This window comes from Amaranthus tricolor, chromosome 14 (genome assembly GCF_026212465.1).
Source record: "Amaranthus tricolor cultivar Red isolate AtriRed21 chromosome 14, ASM2621246v1, whole genome shotgun sequence".
NCBI classification, from domain to species: Eukaryota; Viridiplantae; Streptophyta; class Magnoliopsida; order Caryophyllales; family Amaranthaceae; genus Amaranthus; species Amaranthus tricolor.
The window spans coordinates 5,245,773-5,270,898 of NC_080060.1; the positions used below are offsets into that span (position 1 = coordinate 5,245,773).

General features: G+C 29.9%; 2 protein-coding genes across 2 annotated transcripts; both read right to left on the reverse strand.

Moving 5' to 3' along the window:
* Positions 1-19: 19 nt before the first annotated feature.
* Positions 20-5,857, reverse strand: LOC130799935 (TPD1 protein homolog 1). Its single transcript, XM_057663234.1, has 5 exons — positions 5,652-5,857; positions 5,376-5,475; positions 5,066-5,163; positions 4,769-4,861; positions 20-481 (listed from the first exon to the last, which is right to left on the reverse strand). The coding sequence occupies exons 3-5, from the start codon at positions 5,154-5,156 to the stop codon at positions 129-131; spliced, it is 537 nt and encodes a 178-aa protein (XP_057519217.1). The 5' UTR covers positions 5,157-5,163; positions 5,376-5,475; positions 5,652-5,857; the 3' UTR covers positions 20-128.
* A 6,353-nt stretch (positions 5,858-12,210) lies between these two features.
* Positions 12,211-23,466, reverse strand: LOC130799936 (DEK domain-containing chromatin-associated protein 1). Its single transcript, XM_057663235.1, has 11 exons — positions 22,712-23,466; positions 22,570-22,603; positions 21,776-21,855; positions 21,563-21,622; positions 20,208-20,318; positions 20,046-20,126; positions 19,875-19,946; positions 17,031-17,529; positions 16,391-16,488; positions 16,282-16,312; positions 12,211-12,682 (listed from the first exon to the last, which is right to left on the reverse strand). The coding sequence occupies exons 1-11, from the start codon at positions 23,165-23,167 to the stop codon at positions 12,540-12,542; spliced, it is 1,665 nt and encodes a 554-aa protein (XP_057519218.1). The 5' UTR covers positions 23,168-23,466; the 3' UTR covers positions 12,211-12,539.
* Positions 23,467-25,126: the final 1,660 nt, after the last annotated feature.

Sequence of the window (25,126 nt, forward strand, 5' to 3'; positions counted from 1 at the left end):
TACTATATATACATCCGTATGAAATATGAATATATTTCCCCTCAAAAATAGCAAAAAGCCCAAAATATTGGACAGTCTCAAGACTAATGAGACCACAAAATTCCAACACTAATTATGTACCAAAAACTCTATAAACATCTCATGGACAAAACAGAAAGAGGGTAACTGTAGGAATTGGCATACTGGAATGAAATAGACTTGCCATGCTGCAGAGTTCCACCATTATTGAAAAGGCAGTTATCATAACGGAGACGCCTGAAGATGAAAGGGTCGACAGTGTGTGCAGAGCTGAACCACCCGCAACGGAGGTGAATCCCAGTGATGTCACAACCTGACATACAGGCATTCACGATCTCAACTGTGTAGGTGGGTATACCCGAAGCTAAAGGTGCACCTGGTCCTTGGTTTATTTCAATGTCCGATTCACTGCATTGGTTGGTGTCATCCCAGAATCTTGTGGGTTTGTCTATTCTCTTTGGTGCTGCTCAAAGTAGAAACTAATTAAATCCAATGGTTTCATTACAACAGGAAAACTGGAAAAGAGATGAATGAATCAAATATGCGTACTGTATTGTCTTCTGTCTGTACTTGCATAAAGGAGATCATAGTAAATAAACACCGTCGATGAAAGTTAAGGGATGTTCATTATTAAATTTTTGTTTCAGTTTTTAGTTTTATTTTTTACCTAAGAACCAAATTTAGAAAATTAAAAAAAAAATTAAAAAAATTATCATGTTTCTAATACATAAAAGTGACCCGGCTCAAAAACTCGAACCGAAACCGAAATTAAACCGACTCGAAAATTCCTTTTTTAGGTTTATCGAACCGACAGTACCCGAATCAGATGACAACCGAAAATGGGAAAGCTGAACCCGAGCTGTAACCGATTTTTATAACCAACACATAACCGTTAAGTCATATCCGACCAGAATCATGCTCGAAAACGAATTCAATCCGACTAAAACCGACTTAACCCCAACGAATTTTATATCAAACTGCTGTAAACCTGAACTAATTTTTAACATAGAAGTATGATAGACTCAAATTCAATCATCTTATTAGCTAATCTAATAAAGTGTAAGATATTTTAATAAATTAAATTTTATAAATACATGGTTTCATATATTTAGAGTTAATAATCAATAGTCAATATTTATTTAACTACTTTTGATCGAATTAGATGAAAATTGATAGAACTTTATAATTTTAATTTCCGATCAAACAAGTAAAAGTAATAAAGTAATAATGATTACTAATTGATTTGCATTTTAACTATTTTGCTAAGTAAAAGTAACAAAGTAATAATGATTACTAATTGATTTGCATTTTAACTATTTTGCTTTAATTAAAGGGAATCTTGTCATCAATTAAAAAATGACTAACAACTTAATCTGATATTAATTCGATCGATAGTAATTAGTAATACGTAGCCGAATTCTGTTTTTTTTTTAAAAGAAAACCCGAACCTGATCTGTACCCGAAAAACCGAACCAATTAGTAATCGATGACAACCCGAGACCGAATGACACCCGTCCGAAACCGACCCGATCAACCGAATAAACACCTCTAGTTATTCATCAAATGAAATTATATAACTTTAAAAATAAAAAAAAATAAAAAAGTTTGATAAATGGCTTATAAATTAAAATTAAAAAAGTTAGTCTATTTTTTTCTCTAATAAACAACCAAAAACTAATATTTAATTTAGCAAAACATCTCCCTTAACTAGCTTGCTTAAAAGTCAATAACAATTGATAATTTCAGCTAATCAAATAAGCGAACTAAAAATCTAATACTCAATTGCCAATAACAATCATTATTCAAACACTCTTAACAAACAACAACTTCATGTCTCAATAAATTTAATATATGCATGATTTGATAGTCTACATTCTTTAAGTTATTGGAAAAATTAAGAAAACTTAAATGAAAATACTCCGTCAATATTAAGTGTATAAATAAGTTTCGAAAAGATGATGATTTAACTTGTTGATTTTAATAAATCTTTTATATAGCTAATTAAGCATTTGATTCAAATATAATTGATTCATAATAAGTGTTCCAATCATCTCATTTACCAAATATTAATTTAATATTAAATTTTTTAACTATTGAATCATCAATTTATACCACCAAAATAGTTAAAATTGTCTTAAAAAACAATTTTATTACATATTTTATAGTTAATACTTAATGGTACTACTACACAACAAAATCAAATAATATCACAAGTTGACAAAAGGCATTTGGTGACAAAAATAACGTTATTCCGTGATACAGCGGTGGGAAATACCCCGAAATGTGGGGATAAAAACTCCACGTGGATTCATTAAGGTCCCATGAAGACGAGGTCCCTCCCTCCAATATCTAGACACTGCTTGACCTACAGTCGTTCTCTCGTGGTTTAATTCTATGATGTGAAAACTCAGGTCAAATCCCTAAGCTAATTAGTAAGACTACCTAAAACTGCAAAGAACGCTATTCCATGAACCAAGATTTCAAACGAAAAATGAAAAAGTAACTTCATAATTCTTACCCATCTATCATGATAAAATTGCATCAAAGAAAAAATGTGGATTTTTAAGAAAATAGTAAAAAATAAAAAGAGGAAACAAATTGTGCGGATGAAATTAAAAGAGAATTAAAATGTATAAATGAGATTAAAAGAAAGTGATAGGTCATTGTCCTAAAATAGAAATGATGCAAATTAAGTATAACGTGTATATATATATATATATATATATATATATATATATATATATATATATATATATATATATATATATATATTACATCACCATTATAACAAAAAATTTCACCTATATCAAAGAGCGAAGGCTAACTCAATGTGATTGAAGCCTAGCTTCAATAACAGCTTGTTAACAAATTATTATACGAAATCAACTCTATAACTAATAGAATATATTATATTTTGCTCTTTAACCATTAGCTTATTGTTCTGATTGAAGCCTTAAGATATGTAATATGCTTTATTATTGTTCACGTAGATAATTAAGTGATTTAAGCAAGATCAAATAATAGGAGTATTGGTGAGGCCATACATCAAGTAGCAAGTTCACTTTCACAACATATACAATGCTTATGCATTTCGCAATTATTTAAACAACTGATTCATGCACGAGCAAACGGTGCAAGAGCTGATAGAATTGCTTACTCAAGAACCATGTATAGGTGTGAAAGCAAATTACACCAACACATCAAGAGTTTTGTGCAAACAACGTGTAACAAGTACACCCATGGGCGAAGCTACATTGGGGGCTTAGTGGACCGGCCTCCTTGCCGAAAATGCAATCCTTTGTATTTTGGGCTTTGGCTCCCCGTTTTAATATGATGTATAACTTAGAGTGTAAAATATAAAAAATTAATATAGGTCAATGGTTAGAGATAGAGTAACACATTTGTAATTAAAATTAGGGATCAAACCCTAATTTAAACTATTATTTTTTTTAGGCTAATAAATTTATATTAAAATGTCATCACTCTTTATCCTTCATATTTTCATATTTATCTTTTTTATTGTGCATGTTTATTTCAATCTTGATTTTAATATTGTTTTTTTAGATTTATAAGACATATATGTAGAGTCAAAAACACTTAGTTTTTTCAAAATGGACAATTATGGGGAAGCTTCAACTCCAATTGTTAAATAATACTATAATTTTTGTTATAATTGATATAAGTTCATTTCAAATTTCAGTCTACATGATCTTATTAAATTTTTCATAGTTCAACTAGTTTTCATATAAATAATTTGTTAGTTAAATAACAATTTGATCTCTTTAATTTAAAATCCTAGTTTTACCCTTAAAATATCCCTATTTACTTATATTAAAATCAATACTACTATTAAACACGACTATTATGATGAGATCATTTCACATGAAAACATTAAAAAAAAAAAAAAAAGCTATAATCAAGAATTTACGTAGCTTATCACAAAATTCTTATGATAGTATTCTAATCAAAGTCAAAAGTGCACCATTAGTTTTTAGAACAGATGGATGGATGCCAAAAAGCAGATAATAAAGTACTCTTAGTCTCCTACCCACGACTCCATTAATTAACCATTATTCCTATAGACAATTCACAAGTATATAGACATTTTTCACAATCACCAATCGTGAATAGATGGGAAAACAAGCAATAACAAACACGAAAAATGTAGTTGAGCAACAACAAGCACAGATTCTACAAATGACAGAATGAGTACCCAAAAAAGCCAGATCATGTGGTCCCCTTCTCAAAGTTTATTTTTAAAACAATACCCAAAAAGAATTTAATTTAACTTGATACACATAATGGTAAAATAATTGAAAACAGTTTTTAAAAACGCAAATAAGGAAAACTTTTTGAAAACTTAAAATCAGAAATTTTTTGCTAACCATAATAAAAAAATAACTACACAATTATTAAAAAGGAAAACGTTTTTTAAAAGGTAAGTCAAGAATTATCCTATTCTCTTTTTCATTTTGTGGTTTATTCATAAATCATTTCAAAAATACTACTACGAAATGAAGTCCTCTAGTACATTATATTACAAAAGCAAAAATTTAAGAAATAGCCATCCCAATCCATAACGTGTAGTAAACACACAAAAATTCAACAGAGACAAACATTTTACCCGGTCTGAACACCACTGCTCAAATGCGTTCCCACTACCTATCACCATTACCCCCCATTTTCAGGCCTTAAACCATCAAAAACAACTACTGTCACATAAGAGGTACAAACAAAGGGAGAAAATTACCTAAAAGCTTGCGATGGGGTGACGGAAGGACGCCGTTAACGTTGGACGACATTAACCTCTCCAAATGAAAACCACAAATTTTGGTTTGCAAACCTTAAAAACAAAAGGTAACGACAAAAATTAAGTTGCAAAACGATAAAAAATGCTTATAACGGATTGCCATTTTTATGTTGCAGAAATAAATCGTGTAGAATTCATATAAACCAAAGATAATCAGAAATGAAATTTCGTATGTGGTTAAACAAAGTGCAACTAATTTCAGAAGTGAAATTATATATTAAAAATCATAGGGAATACCAATACGAGGTAGAACAATAACGATGAGAACCAGCACCGAAAACACTGTAAACGTAACAGTAGTCGTCGTCGTCGTCGTACAAATCGCCATTAAAACCCTTCAAAAAAATGTAGATAAGCTTGATGAATAAGGAAACAACGAAAAAGAGAGATTAATGAAAACATATATATAACCTCGAAAAAATGAAAACAAAAGCAATGTAGCAGAAGGAGTGAAGTACTTTCAATGATAATAATAAATTGTACAGAAAATAGCTCAGAAATCACATCAATAGTAAAATTTACTGTAGAAGAATAGGAATTGACTTACTGAATAATCTAAAATCGCCGGCGTATTTTTGGTAATAGACAAGTTTTAAAGCGCATAGAAAACAGCAACAAATCAACGAAAACAGAAAGATCACGAACCCCTAGACGAGAGAAAAAAGGGATTTGATGAAGATATTGAAGAGTCAAAAACAGTGAAATGAGAGTAGTCCTTAAACACAAGTAAAAAAAGGAAAAAAGAGCATTTTAGGCTACAGTAATTTGATTCTGCCGCGCTTAAATCAGAAAAAGCTCGAAGAAGAAGAAAGAGAAGGTATACCCACACAGCCACACTCGACAGTCGACAGTCGACAGTCGACAGGCGACAATCCAAGGCAAAAGGTGAGAGTGTTGCAGAGAGAGAGAGAGACAAACTTGGAAGAAATTTGATTTTGCACTATGATTTCTTCTTCTTTTTCGTCACTTGTTTTTGAGAAAGAAATTTCTAGGAAGCCATTAATGCTTGTTTTAGAGATAGAAAGTGGGAAGAGATGAAGGGAGGTTATGTATGTTTATGGGTTTATAAATATATATAGTGAGAGAAAAGGAGGGAATGTTATTTGTGGCACGGGTGAGTCAGAATGATTAATGAAAACGCCTTTAACTAAATTTGCATTATTAAGTAGTGAAAGCAATTTTGGAAAGATTATTCTGAATAATTTAATTTATTATCAATCTTCTATTAATAATAGTGATATTTATCATTGATTGTTCTTAAATATATTTTAATATACTTCTTCCGTTCCGTTTTAGTCGTTACATTTGTATGGGCATGGAAATTAAGAAAAGTGATTGACCTAGACTGTAGCTGATTGTTTACTTTATAGAGTATAGTATTTTATTATTGTTAATTGAAAAAAAAAAGGAAAATTAGATTACTTTATAGAGTATAGAGTACGATAAAAATAGGGGTAGGTAGAATTTTAAATGATTGTTTTATTACTAAAAACGGAAATGTAGCAAGTAATATGAAATTGCCAAAAATAGAAAATGTAGAGAGTATTATGGAACGAAGGAAGTATTTATTTAATATTATTTCTTGCCATATTTTACCCTGGCTACTATAAATACCTACTACCGTTACACTTATTTTTTCTTCTTCCTTATGCTTCTTCGTTGGTGTACGTTACTTATCTTTGATGGTTGATGCCTATAATATTCGGTTAAAATATGGCAAAATGTGTTGTTAGCAAGAATATACAAAGGTGAGAATATTTTAAAATAATCAATAGTTAAGATTATTCAGAGCATATACAAAGTCTTGAATTTAATTTTAATTTTTATCCCATCTTATATTTTTCTTGTTAAAACTCTAACAGAATTTCCTCCGTCTTGGAATATTTCTATATTATGATTATCAATAGTATATGAATAATGCACCGTTTATTTTCTAATGTTATTCTTATTTACTTTTTGTACAGTTTTCAAAGTATATTTTGAACCTTAATATCTTTAAATTCGCATCATAAAAAATTATAAAAAATATATAATAAAAAAGTATACATTAAAACGAATCTAACGAGATCTCACATGGATATATTTTATCATCTATATGTCTTAAAAGTCCTAATTAAATTTCTTTCTCCAAAGTAGAATATTTTAAACGGGAAAAACATTAGGAAAAAGAGGGAGTATGTAAGAAAAGATATATCGATCAGCGGCTAATATTTAAGAAAAAATATAGTCATTTGAGATCTTTAAATTGTCTAATCTCATATTTTCATATTATTAAATTTACACATTAAATTTTTATAATATTTAATCATGCCTAATTCAATAAAGTATTCAAAGGATCAAAACAAAAATACCACTATAAATTGCATAAAATATCAAATATAATAAGTACATCTTTCTCTAATATTTTGCAACACTTATTTTTTGACAGCTTTGATCAATTGGTCTAATTTATATGTTATTTCTAATTTATAAATAAATTAAATTATATTTATATAAACTTTGTTTAACTCATTTCGGTGTAAGAATTATATAATATAGTTTTAGATAGCATAATTTTCTATTATATGTAGTACTGTATAATAGGGACAAAAGGAAGTACTTCATTCATTTCAATTTAATTGCAACGTTTGCTTTTTCACACAGTTCAATGTACTAATTCAATTTTTAATATCTCTAATTATATATAATAAAAAATCATGAAAATTTGATATTAATAATCTTTGTATGAAACGAATCAAACAAGATCTCACTTGACTATGTTTTAACTTGACCATGTTTTAACTTATAGATTAAAAATTAATTATAAATTTAAAGTGTTAAATAAATAGTGTCATTTTGTCAAATACTGCAAATGTTTTAACTTGACCATGTTTTAACTTATAGATTAAAAATTAATTATAAATTTAAAGTGTTAAATAAATAGTGTCATTTTGTCAAATACTGCAACTAATATAAAACGGATTGACGAGTATCGGAAGAACGAAAGAATCGGGTAAATAGATAGATTCTGAAATGATATGATTGTTGATTGCGCCATTTTGCCTTAGCCCTCCATTTTCATCATACTCCTTCTATTCAGTTTAAGTGTACATTTACTTTATACACTCTATCCAATGCACTTATTCAATTCTTAATATATCAAGTTATGTATAATTAAAAATTATAAAAAGTTGATATTAATAATCTTTATATCAAAACGAATCAAATAAGATTCCATATGACTATGTTTTAACTTATAGATTAATAATAAAATGCAATTTAAAAGTGATAAATAAATAGTGTCCCAAAAGTAAATGGGACACCTAAGGTGAATAGGAGAGAGTATTAATTAAATGTTGCACGTGGAGTAATCTTGTACTCGTTCCTATTCACCTAATGTATTTTATTTGACTTTTTATTATTTTTTGATGGTTAAATGGAACCACATTTAAAAGAAAAAAGTATAGTGTTTTTAAGTTTTAATAGGGGTAAAATGGGGTTAGTAGGTGTAAAAATGTGAAAAAGTTAAGTTTAGTAAGGATAAATTGGTAAAATTAGCATACCCAAAGTAGAAATAAGACATTTAATGTGACTTGACCAAATAAGGAAATGAGACACTAAAGATAAATAAGAGGAGTATTATTTTTATAGTAGTGCTTTTCAATTTTATATAATGAGAGTTTTATTTAAATATTAATACTATTTTCTCTGTTCCAAATTAGTTATAATATTAGACAAAATAGTATTATTATTCATTCATCATTCTTAATTTGTAATTAGTTTTTCGTCTATAGGTTAAAACGTAGTTAAGTGAGATCTTATTTGATTCGTCTCATTATAAAGATTACTAATATCAAGTTTTTATAATTTTCAATTATACATAAATATTAAAGATTGGATTAGTGCATTAACCAATATGAAAAAGTAAAATTTAAATAAACATTGCAAGTAAATTAGAACGAAGGAAGTATATAGCTGTTTGTTATAGAAGTACAAAATATTTGTGTAGGGTATTCTTCAACTTTATTCCAATTATAAAAAAAATCATATCTCCCTCTAATATTTTTATCTATTTTAGTATATTAAAATGTGATTGTTATCTTCCTTATTTAGTCATGATTACACTTAAAATATATGACAAAAATATAAAATAAAGAAAGTACAATTTATTTCTGTTTTTTAGATTTAAATTAAATTTATAACCTTACCTACTTCCAAACAAATAGGGGTAAAATTACGAATTTGCCCCTGATTTTTAAAAATTTACAAATTTGCCATTGAGTTAATAACTTTTCATTTTCATTTTTTTTTAATTTTTTTAATTATTTTTATTTATATTATTATTGTTATTATTATTATCATAGTTATTATTATTATTATTATTATTATTATTATTATTATTATTACGGTTATTATTATTATTATAACGGTTATTATTATTACGGTTATTAATAATAATAATAATAATAATAATACTAATAATAATAATAATAATAATAAAATTAATAATAAAAATAATAATAAAAAAAAAAAAATTTTAAAAAAATATCAGTTGCACAAAACGTGCGACTGACAGTCGCACAAAGCAGTCGCACGTTTTGTGCGACTGGTATTTTTTTTTTTTATTATTAATTTTATTATTATTATTATTATTATTACGGTTATTATTATTAATTTTATTATTATTATTATTATTATTATTATTAATATTGTTGTTGTTATTATTATTATTATTAAATTATTATTTTTGTTTTAATTATTATTGTTATAATTGATGTAAGAAAGAAAGCATAAAAATTGACAAACACAAAACACACAGAATTTACGTGGTTCACCAACAATGTGTTGACTAAGTCCACATGTAGAAGAGAAAAAAATTTTATTACTAGAGGAAACCCAAAATACAAATATTGGCTAGATTATAAAAAATAAGAGTTTATGAATTACTCTAATACATAAAACCTTAGCCAAAACAGATTTTTTTGGAATGATGCAAAACTAATGCCCAAGACTCCTTTTATAAGGGGAAGAATAACAAGCCTTTGTTATTCTTCCGATGTGGGATAATGATAAACATTAATCTTCCAATGTGTGATAATGAAAAACATTAATCTTCCAATGTGGGATAATGACAAACATCAATCTTCCAATGTAAGGTTATGTCTTGAATCCCACATTGGAAGATTGATGTTTGTCATTATCCCACATTGAAATATTAATGTTTTTCATTATCCCACCTTGGAAGATTAATGTTTTTCATTATCCCACATCGGAAGAATAACAAAGGCTTGTTATTCTTCTCCTTATAAAAGGAGTCTTGGGCATTAGTTTTGCATCATCCCAAAAAAATTTGTTTTGGCTAAGTTTTTCTGTATTGGAGTAATTTATAAACTCCTAATTTCTATAATCTAGCCAATATTTGTATTTTGGGTTTCCTCTAGTAATAAAATTTTACGCTTTCTTTCTTACATCAGTTATAACAATAATAATTAAAAAAAAATAATAATTTAATAATAATAATAATAACAACCACAATATTAATAATAATAATAAAATTAATAATAATAAAAAAAAAATTTAAAAAAAAAATACAAGTCGCACAAAATGTGCGACTGGTATTTTTTTTTTAATTTTTTTTATTATTATTATTTTTATTATTATTATTATTATTATTAATAACCGTAATAATAATAACCGTTATAATAATAATAATAACCGTTATAATAATAATAATAACCATAATAATAATAATCGTAATAATAATAATAATAATAATAGTAATAATAATAATAATAATAAAATTAATAATAATAATAAAAAAAAAATTTTTTTAAAAAAATACCAGTCGCACAAAACGTGCGACTACTTTGTGCGACTGTCAGTCGCACGTTTTGTGCGACTGGTATTTTTTTTTTAATTTTTTTTATTATTATTATTTTTATTATTAATTTTATTATTATTATTATTATTAGTATTATTATTATTATTATTAGTATTATTATTATTATTATTATTAGTATTATTATTATTATTATTAATAATAATCGTAATAATAATAACCGTTATAATAATAATAATAACCGTAATAATAATAATAATAATAATAATAATAATAATAATAATAATAATAATAACTATGATAATAATAATAACAATAATAATATAAATAAGAATCATTAAAAAAAATTAAAAAAAATGAAAATGAAAAAGTTATTAACTCAATGGCAAATTTGTAAATTTTTAAAGATCAGGGGCAAATTCGTAATTTCATTAGGAGGGGGGTGACGATAAAATGAAAATGGTGGCGACAAATAAGAATCGGATTTATTTAATCCATTTTTTGGATTATGTGCAAATTTTGTAGTCGAAAACTCTAGAGAAAACTACTTATTTATTTGACTAATTAATACGATAACTTACAATTTTTTATGGAAAACTACATTCCATGTTGTCATAACAAAAAATAACTTCTTAAAAATGATTTAATACATCATTCATACATCATGAGAATAGAAAGGAAAATTATTAATAATACCAACTTTACGACAGTAATTTTTTTAAATATTTTTCGTCAAAAATCGTCCAAAACCATTAATTTTTTTATTTTTCTTTTATTTTTCAATTCAAAACATAAAAGAAAGTTAACGATTTAAAACGGAAAAAGTTAAAAAGGTTACGATTATAAAACACTCAATAATACAAGGGTATCATTGATAATAAAAAAAAACTTAAAAGTACTATCAATAAAGTGCAAAAACTCAGGAGTACCATTGAGAATTTCCAAATAAAAATAAATCATTTATGAAAGTGAATTTCTAGGTATTAAAATGTCTCAATAATGATTCCAACATTCGTCTAAAAAACAAAAGAGCAAAAACTATTAAGAGTCAAAATCTCAAAACAAAACGAGCAAAACATAGAAATGATAAAGTTGATGTGAGACAAATGAATAACCATATTGGACATGCAATAAAGGGGGGGCGTTAACCTTGATAACCACTTTAAAACTATAAATATATATGCAATCAATTTAATAAAAATAGTCTTTCTATTAGACCATCTCATTTAATTTACATAATTCTAATAACCCACCAATGCACACCCTTAGCTACAAGCCTACAACAAAGATGAAACTTGTATATAAAAGTATAGAAAGGATCAAGTTATTTGGAGCTTAGTAAAATCTATATTTTTCAATATAAACATGTAGAGTAACTATTTTGTCAATTCTAAAATTTCATCCCTTATATTTATAATATTTTTCGAATCCTTAAATGGGCACCAAAAAGCCAATTAAGAACCATGCCCAAGCAAAAGCAATAAAAATACATCACAAGACAAAAAAACCTTGAGATGAAATAAAGAAAATGTTGTTTTGTAGTTAACATGAATACAACATGAAATATAAGTCACTTGATAATTGGCATATATATCCTACAAAACTCTTATCCATCAAGATTTTTCAACAAGAAAAATTAAAAGTTCCTCAATATAATAAGAAATACAAAAGTTAAAAACATCTAAACCAACCTAATTAACAATTTTTTTACGTAAAAGAAAATAATTTATGGTACATACTAAACAGACCAGATAATCCCAGCTGCAGGCTCTATAATCTACAAGTCTACAAGCCTCTATGGTATCAAGAACTTCACAATTAAAATGCTTTTAATCAATCAGACGAACAGAATTGTGCCAAAGATTCATCACTTACACATCGACTGAGCACATTTTATTCCTTCCCCGAGTCTGTATCCTCATCATCGTCATCGTCCTCTTCCTCATCTTCATCGTTGGACATGTTTTCGATTACTTCTGTGATTATAGCTTTAACCTCTGCTTTCCTATGCATCAAGTCCACGCCGAAGTGAGAACCTGAAAACACAACAGCAGCATAGAAGACGAAATACATCAGAGGTCAGCTGTCGACAAAGCACATTCGATGTTTAGTTGCACAACCTTCCAAACAGGTGGTTGTCAAGCATACAATCACAAAGAAATCAGGGCACAAGTTCTGATTCACATCAAAAGAAAAGCACACTAATGAAGGATCAACCCTTAAAGTGATCATTCGGGTCATCGGGTTGTTTCGGATTGGCTGTTTCGGGTAGCTTTGAAACCAAGTTTTGTATCCCTATGGTTTTTTACATAATTGTAGATCATTTTTTAAGTTAGGTCAAATCGGGTTTGGTTACAAGATCGGATAAATTTCGAACCATCAAGTCTATTTTGAACCCCTCTTACTTCAAGCCCAAGTACTAAGATCATATTTGTTCGTATAAAAAGCATCAACTCAAATACTATACTGGAGTTCTCACAGAGGGAGGTAATATTATCTTACAAACCATGATGATAACTAATACAATGGTACTAGCTAAAAAAGGACTGTACATGCACCGATCAGCTAGTAATGAAGTAAATCAAATGCCTGGAGTCAGTTTATATATATATCCTTAAATATCACGACCTTATTTATATGCAGTGATACAACAATCTCTCATGTTGATTTATTTTCTGATTGAGGGTATAGCTTCGTTATTAGTTCGCATATACATCAAATCATCTTGCAACAAATGTATTTCAGAAGTTTTACCCTTTTAAAACATTGTCTCCAAGAGTTTTATGGGGCATAGATCTATTCATCGGAACAGTTTCTTACACCTATCATCCTAAACACTTTCGTAACACACCTGATCACCACTCTTCGCCAATCCCCTGTAGGCCTGTACAATATGGCATGAATCTGCAGAGCATCTATGTTCTGATAGAATTACACATAAATATTTGGGCTCTAAGATTACCGAGAGTATCTACAAAGTATGAAGCAGCCTAATTTGTGGTGGACAAAATGCAGATCACCTGCCACCTGTTGTCTATCTTCAATCAACCTTGTAACAACCTACAACTTTTCCCTCCCTTAAACCTATTTCTTATTGGCATAAACTTATTCCCCTCCATAATTAAAGACCGAATGCTAAATTAACTGAATTCTATAACTTGACTCACAGGCTTAGTGAGCTTATCAATTAAGAAAACAATACCTTTTTTGGAGATTGTTCTTTTCTACACTAGCCAATACTTCCATGCATTAGTAAGGGAGAGCATTCCTTAACATGGATTGGTAAAATTAAATACAACATTCCATTACCCAATGTTATTAAATGTCTCCCATTAGAGTACGGTTTCAAGGGTCGAGTGTACACAATCTTACCCTTATTAGTAATAAGGCTAACGAAGAGATTGTTTTCAATTGATCATTGGTAGCAAATGTTATGAGTAACTTCACATTAATAAAATTACACATGACTTGAGTAGTCATTTTATTTTAGTTTATTATAATCCAAAACTAAAAAACTATAAATCTTTGGTCCCATCAAAATAAGGGACATGGTTGGTCAAATTAAACACTTCCTACTAGAAAATAGTGTTTTGACAACATTCATGATTATTATTCCTATTATATAAAAACCATTATAGAGCCAAGCTCATGTTTAAATCAAGCTTATATTATAGTACTAATCAAGCCAAGTTCCAACACAAAATGACTGAATCACACAGACAAACCATGTAATAATCCAAGCCAACTCATAAAGCCTTTTTAAATTAGTTGTATCATACCACGAAAAGCATTAGCAAGCACCAATGTTAATTAAAAAGAAAAGGTTTTGAAACTAACGATGATGTATGTGGCAAGATATGACCTTGTTTGGCAAATCATAAATGGCTTTTAGGGTTTGCTTTTGATTTTTAGCTTGCTAATTGCTCAAAAAGCCAAAAACATGTCAGTAATGACTAACAGCTTGTTGGCCCACTTTTCCTCTAATTAAAACAGCCGAAGTCTATGCTTAATTTTACCAACCATAGTAATGAATACCAAAGTTGTAACGATTTAAAAAACATTCAAAGGTTTGTACAAAGGATATTTCATGGTTTCAACTGATATTTGCCAAAATGACACATACATCACTCTTGTACCATATCACCATAACTGTTACCATTGTGATAACAATCAAAACCACATTCAAATAATTGTGATGCCTTATCAAAGGGGTACGTCCCATGACATTTATGTCAAATCTCACCAAACTAGGAAATAGGAATATTTAGAATAAAGCTACAAAGCTCAAAAATAAATAATCCATTTCTTATGTTCTTTCTTAAGTTGTCCTTTCTTAGATTATTAGACTTATTTCCCTCAACAAGTGATAACAAACTCAACGAAACTACAGGCTTACTCTCTTCGTTTCACTAATTTTGCATTATCATTTTAGTTCGTCTCACTCATTTCGCATTAATCCTCATTTGGACAATGGCCCACCATTTTTTTAATCTAATTCATACATTTTAACTCTTTAAATTTCATCCACATAATTCATTCTCCTTTTATTACCAATATCAACTTTTTACTTAAAAATCTCTTTCTCTTTGATGCAATTCTATCAAGACAGAAAAGTATATACTATTAAGACATGTCCTCATAGTCAAAACAATACCTCATTGTAACTCACTTCTTTTCCTCTTAAACTCGTCTATCATAAAAGGCTAAGGAAAGGACCATGGCCTATCATGGATGACCACAAAGTATATGAACTAACCTATTTTGCATAGCAACATTGATTTTATTTCTCTTATTATTGTTGCTTTGTAGTCCCTTCATACCATTTTGATCTTTCTAATTATTTAAACTAGCAATTCAAATGTTCTTCCTATATGAAAAAATATGGGACAAGTGCTTATTAAATTCTAAAAATATAGTTAGTGAGAATCAAGTGTGCCATAAACATTTAAAAATGCTACATTGAAATTAGTGAGAAATATTTGAAGACTAAGCTTTAAAATTTATATTTTTCATTCCAAAATAAATTTTTTAGCGTATAGTTCCCAAATATTTCTCACAAGCTTCAATTTACCATTTTTAAATGCTTATGGTCTTTCACATGTTTTCCACCAACTTTATTTGAAGATTTCATAAATACTTCTTGTCACCACATCTTTTCCACCAACTTTATCATTCATTTAAATAATATACTCACTATCCCAATTACACTGTTAAAAAAAATTCCCCTTGTATTTTTCCAAAGATTCAATAATGGAAAGACCACTAAACAGAAGGAGAAAATGAATATTTTGCAGTTTTGGGTTTAGTAGCAAATAAACTCAAGTCATGTTATAAAATAAGGCAAAATTGGTCCTATGTGAACTTGGTCCTTTAAGAAGTTGTACTTGTATGTATTTATTGAAGATTGATGGGTTATAGCTTAATAGGAAGCCCTATTACAGATTGCTAAATCATGCATCTAATGATAATTATTGTTTTTCATTCATATCATTCCCATAGCAACTTATCTAAATCCAAAGACATTTGCAATAGCAAGCACATTCTTCATAAGCTAGACCCCAAGTACTTCAAGGGTACAATAATGCATAACAAGTGAAACGAGATGAGAGGAAGGCAAGGAGTAAATATAGCTTACCAAGCAATCGAAGGATATCTGATAGAGTTGCCTGCACATAGAAAAGAAAGGTGATAATGAAACCACCAGAAAACAAACTAAAAGCATCACAGGAATCAGGATATCATACAGTATTGAAGTCCACTTCTTTCAGAATATTAACAGCCTGAGCACGCAATTCATCATTTGTTGGCTCTGGTTTTTCTTCTTTCTTCGCCTTTCCTTTATCTAGTAGGTAGAAAGCATAAGCAAAAAACAATTGTCATTAAATTGCCACAGTAGATTGATAAACACATTGATGAGCAATAACACCAAAAGTATTGACATGACTCACATGCCCACTATAGTTTAAAATGTTTTAACAAGCCCATGGTAGCTTAAGCAACCCAATCAACATTGAAACAAAAATTAGCATGACATGATGTGAATGAGCTTTATTTTAAGGCACCAGCTCCAGCTCTCATATTGGGTCTTAATTGATCTCATGTTTGTTTCAAATTGGCATTAAAAATGTTTAAGTAATTATTTGACCATTGAATCCAAAGATAGCACTAAGAACTCAGATCATTTGCAAATCAGTCAATTTCAATTTAAGCAAGGATCAGGTTAGATCAGGTCAGTTGAAATTATATGCTCGTCTTACATAAGAACATTTAACAAAAAAATTCAAGTCGGAAGTTATGACACATGATAAGCATTAACCATCGCCATTCTAAAAGCTCAAAAAACACACAAGTGCAAACATTCAAGATAAGAAGGTCGTAATTTACCCTGATCTTTGGTAGCAGATTTAGCCGCTGGCTTGCTTCTTTGTTTCTTGCTTGGGGGCTTCTGTTCGACAGGAATAGGCTTCTCTTTTTGAGTTTCTTTATCTACTTGTTTCCTCTTGCTCGAAGACCCCTTTGCTTTGGAGGATGAAACAGAGATTTCCACAGCAGCCGAAGACTTTTTAGGTGTACCCGTGGCTTTCTTGGCAGATTTTGCAGGGCTTTTAGCAGATTTCTCAGAGCTACACTTCTTAAGTGTAGGCTTCTTCCCATTTTTAGCTTCAGAGTGATCCTTGGACGAACTCTTTGGGGTTGTCATTTTTTCACTAGCCCCTTCTTCCTCTTGCTCTGAATCAGTGTCCTGATCACTCTCTTCTTTCTGCATAGATTCCTCTTCATCTGAAGAGTGAGATTGGGTATCCCCAATATCATCCTTGTCATCAGCATCAATCTCTTCATCTGCTTTTTCTGACCTTTTTCGTTTTTCCCCGGTTTGAGTTTTCTGCATTTGCACATGGAAATAAATATTTGTTAGAGTGACACAGAAATAACCACATATTAAATCTTAAAACTACATAAAAAAAACTGGAAAGAAAATATAGTAGTCTGCAACTGAGAAACCAATTCATTGTATTTATTAAAAATATTGGAGAAGGTTAGAGTGTAGTTGCAATGGGACCAAAGGAACTAATACACAGTACACACCATCAGAATTAAAGGACGTATATAAATACACATTACAGTTGCATAGAATTTTATTAATATAAAACAAGAAGATTTTGGAAACTCTCTTTAATTTTACGATATCATTTAAAATGCGGCAATTCACTATGTCAAAAGATAAAAAAATTTCCACTTCAAGAAAATATAATTCAAGACAAAATATATAGTAACATTATATTCTAATATTACTTCAAATATAAAAAAAAAATTTAAAAAAAAAGTTAACAAACAAATCACTAGAAAAGTGTTGCTCTGTAACCGGACTTGAATAGCACCATTTAATATTTGAGGCCCCTTAGTTTTGGAAGCCTTAGGCAGTTGGCTACCCCAAATATGCTAAGAACCGGCCATAATTATCTCCAATTGGCATATCCACATATTTGTTGCTTTTCTCCTTGCAAATTGTCAATTGTGGTTACAAGGCATCACCATACGCATCCAATTTTTGTCATTACAACTTGTGCATTGATCACTATGGTAAATCGGCATGCAAGCACATAATCGAAATACAGAGTTATGAAGGTGGCTAGAGAAGAGAATTTAAGGCCAAAATAGAAATAAAAAAATAGATTTAAGGCGGTGCGCTCCTTAACATTTCCCAATATATAAACTCCTCCAACAGAGATTTTAAGGCCAAAATAGATGTTTTAACTTACAAAGTACAAGCGTGTTTAGTTTAGTAATAAGTTGATAGTTAAAAGCGGATAGTAGATTACATTCATCGATAATAAATAGCATATTCTTCTGATCAGCTAACATTGCTTATATGAATATGTTGTTTTCTTGGTGATACTTTGTTTTAGAATAAACAAAAAATCTCACCCAAAAGATTAGCCTAGTAGGTGAGAGAGCTCCTTTACTCTAAAAACCCCACATTAGTTGCCCATACAATCAGTGTGGGACAAAGTTGCATAACCTTGTAATGGCCTCAAATCTATTCCATTACATTCGAACCCCCATAAGTTCCAACATCCTCGTTGGTCACAGTTAGCTTAACTCAGACCACCACTCCAACTTGGATCCTCATTGATGAAGGTTATTTTGGTCGCGACTGGCTTAACCCAAGCCACCCCTCCGAGTCGGGTTTAATGCAATTGTTATAGGATAAACAAGAGAATTCACCCCAAAAACTAGTCTAATAGGTGAGAAAACTCATCTATCATATAAACCACATTAGTTGCCCATACAACCCATAGGGGACAAAGTCTCATTCTCATAACCTTGTAATGGCCTCAAATCCGTTCCATCACATACTTTAAGCCATCTTGCAAAAATCATAGGGAGAGTTACTTAAATAGGCAACCAGACACGATAACCAACACAACCCAACAAATTCTATTAAGCATCTACTATCTCGTATTTCAATGACATAAAAATGAGGCCAATACGTTACATAACATCCACTTTATAATAGATTTTGAACTTACTGCACCGCGAAACCATTCATAACATGTGATTTGAAACATGATGGACAACCCTTATAAATTGTTATTCTAACATAATAGCCATTATTATCTTTTTTTAAAGTGTATTAGGTGTTAACAAGTCTATTATAAGCTTTAATTCAATTATACGTTCTAGAAAACTTAAATTAGCATGATAAAAAAGACTTTTTCAACTTTACAATTCACATAACAATGTCCAAAAAACATGTCGTGACACCTTAAGGTGCTGCAACCGCAACATCACGACCATTGTTGCAATCACGACGATACCCCTGACTTTTTCTATGCTTATTTCTAAGTTATTGGTTCTTAAAATCGTTCATATCCAATCTTCTTATCCATTCCTAGTCCAATGGTGACAAACTAAAAAGTAAAAGACCCCTATCTCTCCCATGCTATGTCTCAGCTTCAAATAATGACTTCGGTAAGTGGGAAGGAGTGGGACTTATTGTCACCAAAATCTATTTCTAAAGCATAGTTTCTTTTATGTATAAGTAGATAACTTTGGCCCATAAGCATATTAGTGTTATTATTATACACCATATGTCAACAGCACAACACGTATCCTTCTATTTTACAACAATCAATCATGAAACATCCTACAGCAATACTAGAATTTTGTGCACATCCACAAAGAAAGCTTAAAAAAACAAGATAGCCAAAAAAATTCATAGCCAACCTTAGCAGAAGATGAAGCTTTAGAACTTCGGCTCTTCAAAGGTTTTGCCTTTCCTTTTTGCTTTTTTGTTTTCTGTAAACCATGGAAATATATTTCAAGTATGTCTCACCAAAGCCAAACACAAAATTATCTCAGTTCTTAAGTAACAAGATTAGAAAAACTTATAGAGACCTGCTCCTTATTGGCAAGCAAAACATCGGTGGTAGCTTGTGGTGACTCCAAAAACTCTAACAGTTTCACAGAGAGGTCCTCCTAAAATTTGGTAAAGATAAAAAAGATAAATTGGAAAACTTGAGCAAGTAAACAAAAATGTTCGATAGTACTAATATTCACCTTTCTAACAGCAGCTCTATTTATAGGAATATTGAGCACATCACAAAAGTCCAATAGTTTTTCTTTTACACATTTATCAAGCTTCTCCTTTGTTTTGGCACGTTGCTTTTCCTGCCAATAGAAATATAATTAATAAACATTGGACAAAAAAGGTATAAAAAATTTACAAACAAATGGAGTCAAGATAAGGAGCATCATAAATAATGATTTATGAGGACTTCTTTGTACAAACTAAAACTACAAAAACAACATAAGTGTAAGCAACAAGTTTTGGGTTGCTCTTTCTTGCCACATGCACGTACCAAAATTTTATATAGAAAGAAATTATGTAATTGATACATTGATTAAACAAGAAATAAAGAGATATCCTAATCATTTATGGAAAACATATGGCATTTATCAACCAAGAAAGATGTTTAGTGTCATACCAAAGGCCTAATGCCTCATTCATCTTCATAAAATAAAAAGGCACATATATATTGACATTAAATGATTTTTCCACAAGCCCATAGTTGTAAAGAAGACATCTTTTGGAAACTTGGATATGTGGTAGTAAATCTAGAAAAATCAAAGATACACTACCAGATCTTTTACCTACTTAAACAAAACCTGACAAATAATACATCATTGCTTTCACATACCCCTTGAATATGCCCCTATTTAAATTTTACCCTATTAGGAGAATGAGTTGGAGTTAGAAAAATGATTCTAGATGAAGAATGAATAATGGTCTTCTCTTTCCTATACTTATTATAATAAAAGAGGCAACTCAAATTAACCCACCTTTTGACACTTGGGATAAATTGAGACGATTGGAAGGAGTCACAAGTGTTGAAGGAAAGCAATTTAAACCAACAAGCTCTCAACAATTAATTCACATACAATAACACCTTTTTTGACCGCGCTCACAAATTAATGATGACACTATAGCAACAATGCTTAAAGGCTCATTCATCTAAACTTACAAGGGCATAATAAACTATTTGGACTCAATAAAACTAAGATTATTAATACTTATTTTGTAAAAAATGAAAAAGTGAAGCCTAGCCTGAACTAAAATGTTGTGGAGACAAGTTCAACAAGACTATTGTTTTCTAAAATATAATAGTTATAAAAGAAAACTTTTTCTAGAATCCACTTTGAACGCTTGCTTTACTATGAAAATTAGTATTCCTAGAACGTAATGACACTAAAATTTATTAAAACAGTATAACTTCAACCTAAGACAATGCGAAAGATCATGAGTGTGCTTAGAGCTATACATTTCCAATCTTGTTGCTTCTCAAACAAGTACATGACACTATCAGTTCCTAACAAACAAACAAATGATGAATATGATCTAGCAAAGAACCTACCTCATTGTCAACCCACACAAAGCCAGAAAATTGGCCGATATCTTTCTTCAAATTATGTACCTGAAAAATAATAGGCAAATGCTCAACTCTAAGTGCTTATTAAATGGTTCACAATGAGATAACCATTTAATTAACTTTCTACGACATGAAACTTAACATTTAAAAAGTTTCAATGCAAAATATCAAAGAAATGTAAATTAAATGCCACCACACCTTTGCTTTCTTTCCAAAAAGAACCATATGCAGTAATTGCAAATTATCATCAGGTTTTCTCTTTGACAGCTTATAAGCCACTGAAAAGGTTCAGAACATCACCGATAAACAAGTTAATTATTAAGTTAAAGTTTGATCTGATGACATTAAGAACTACTAAGACATACTACAATGTATCAGGTGAATAGATCCTAGACCCTATCGATAAAACAGAATCTTAAGGCATTTCCTAAAAATATCTAGATTCAATAAAAAGAAAAAAAAAAAAAAAAAAAAAAAAAAGCTTGACAGCATTGAATTCATTCATTCCATACGACCCAACAATGAAGAAACCAAAAAAAACCCAAAACGACAGGTATACAACTAACTTAGCACACAAGCATAGCAAGTTCTACTAGCTAATCCTATTATTTAAGAACAAAAGTTGGATTTAACAATCCTAAGAGCACTAATAGAGTCATAGTAAATTTATTCCATATCACCATCCTCATACATTGCTTCTTTGAAACTAAAAATTCATCACAATAGCTACTCCTGATTGCTTTCCTTCATTATCATGATTCATGGCCTCTTTCACATCCCCCTTTTAAAATAAACATCTACAATCTACATTTTTATTCAAATACTTGAACATGAAAGATTAAAAAGTAAGCTCTCTTCTAAAGACAAAACATCAATAATCACATCACTAAATTCATATAACAATAAAAAGAACTTCTTGTTTGCAAGAATCATGAACAAATAGGCAAAATTAAAATAATAAAAATCATTACAAAGAACAAATTAGTACAAACCATTTGGAATATCCTTGAGCCGCATTCCACTACCCTACAATTTGTTTCAGAAATTACACAAATGAAATATAGCTCCTTCCATAAAAAAACAAATCTAAAATCAAATTACAAATTACAAAATCAAAAAAGAAAAAGTAATAACCTTAGCAATGGACAATGGTTTCCCACCAGAAGCGCGACTAGGAGGAGAAGCAATAGAGTACCTCTCAACAGCTTTTCTCTCTCTAGTAGGTCTCTCCGATTTCGGAGTAGCAACATCCTTTGGACTCGACGGAGGACTTTCCTTCGCCTTCTTCTCAACCTCTTCTTCTTCATCCTCCTCTTCTTGTTCATCAACCTCTTCCTGTTTCTCCTCATCATCCTTCTCCTCTGCTTCCTTCATTACTTGTTCATGATCTCCCTTCCCTTTCTCAACCATCTTCTCATCTTCTTCTTCCTCCTTCACTTCATCATTCTTCTCACCACCTTCTTCATCCTCATTCTTCTCTTCCATTTTTTCATCATTCCCTTCGTCATCAACCTTTTCTTCAACCTCTTTTCCTCCTCCACTCTCCGCCTCGTTATCCGGTTTTTTGTCGTCTTGAACTTCGGTAGCCATGAACGAATTTCACAAGAAAATGAAGCTGAATTAATGGAGGTTAATCAAAACCCTAGCTTAGCAAGAATGAAACCCTAGAATCAGCGAAAGTGACAGTAAAGATCGGAAAGTGAGAGAAGGGATATGTGATTTGGTGGGAAATCTTAGGGGGAAAGGAAATTGGGAGAAGATATATAAATGGTGGGGAAATTGGAGAGGGAAATGAATGGATCGATGTGAGAATTGAGGGGGGAACGGTATTTTTAGGAGCTCAATTTTTTGGCTAAGGGCGGGCTGTGTTTTTGCATTTGCGGGTTCAAATTTTCATGTCAAAATATTTCGTATAAATCACTCCGCGGGTATTGGAATTTGGGTACTCTAAATTTTGCTCAAATCACATAGGTTTTAGTAAATAGGGTAATTTGTGAAGTTATTAACTTTTATGTAATCATTTTTATATGGTATGATTTAACAGGATGAGAATTTTATAATTTTAATTTATCTTTTATAATTTTATTTATTTTATTATTATTATTTTTGTCCTTTTGTGGTGATTTACAAATACGGTTATTAATTAAGAATTATTGAATGGCATATACTTTTCTATTCCCAATTTCCCACCATTTTGCTCGCAAATGCCACGCTTACTCGGTGGGCATTAAGGATACGCCAATACGGTAATTAGGTATTAAGGATGATATAAATAGGCATTGGTATTGTAATTAGGCATTTTAAGATATTGGAATTTGGAAGTAGGCATTAAGGGTATTATAAGTAGGTTAGGTATTAAGGATATGGTAAGTAGACATTAAAGATAATGTAAATAGACATGAAGAACTCAGTATGTAAGCATTAAGCTTTAATGGGTTGGGCCTGAAATACGGTCTCTCAGGAGATCGGCTAAAGTGTCGATGTGTTGAAAATATATTTGAAGTTTTAAAATTTACCCAACATTGTAATCGAACCCGATTTAACCCAACTTTAAAGTTGATTTACAATTATAAAAAAATATGCACCAAAAATTCGATTTTAAACCGACTCAAAACACCTTACTCTATCAAGCTGATGACCTGAATAATCATGAGTTTAAGATTTTATTAGACTCTCTTTATATCTTCTTTTACTTTGAGGATCTGGATTATTTAAAAAAAAATTATTGAATTTGAATCTAAAAAATAAATGGGATTGGGTTTGGGTTAGAGTGTTCATGCTCAAACTTGACCCAAATCCTATATCAGAGGCATTTCAGACCTATATGGCCATGCCTATTAGATCTGCTAGACTCGCTATAGACTCGACCTATTACTCAATCTAAAATCAATTTTAAATTTTTTCTAAACCTATTTTTATATTTATTTGTACTTAATTTAGCCTTATACACACATATAGACTCATTTTAGTACTAATGAAATTTTAATTTGATTAATTAAATCAAGATTCATATAGGACTCAGTTAGGACCATTGACACGTCAATATAGCCTTTGTGTTGTGTTGATGTTGGATTTCATAACTCAAAGGCAAAAAATTACAAAAAATAAACTTCAATAATGTATTTTTTCCAAAGACTTAACTTGAAAGTTGTAGTTCGCAAATTATTAAAGTAATAAGACTATACACAAACAAAATAGTGGGCGAGGAAAGATTCTTGATAGTGGCACTGAGTATTATGTGGAATGGAAAATTTTAGTTTCATAATCTCATGAGAATGACATAACACACTTTATAAAAAAAATTAGCAATAAAACTCATTATCATTACCATCATTTTATACATTAACAACACATTTGATTATTGGTACCAAATGACGATAATCAAAATGAAGTGTGATGTAAATTTCCAAAGAAATGTGACATATTATCTTCATGGTGATAAAACTTAAATCATAAATAAAACTTAAATCATAAAGTTTTATTTGTACACAATGCATTACTACCTAATCAGCAAATGTAAATGCATTGAAATAAATTTTATAAAGGTAA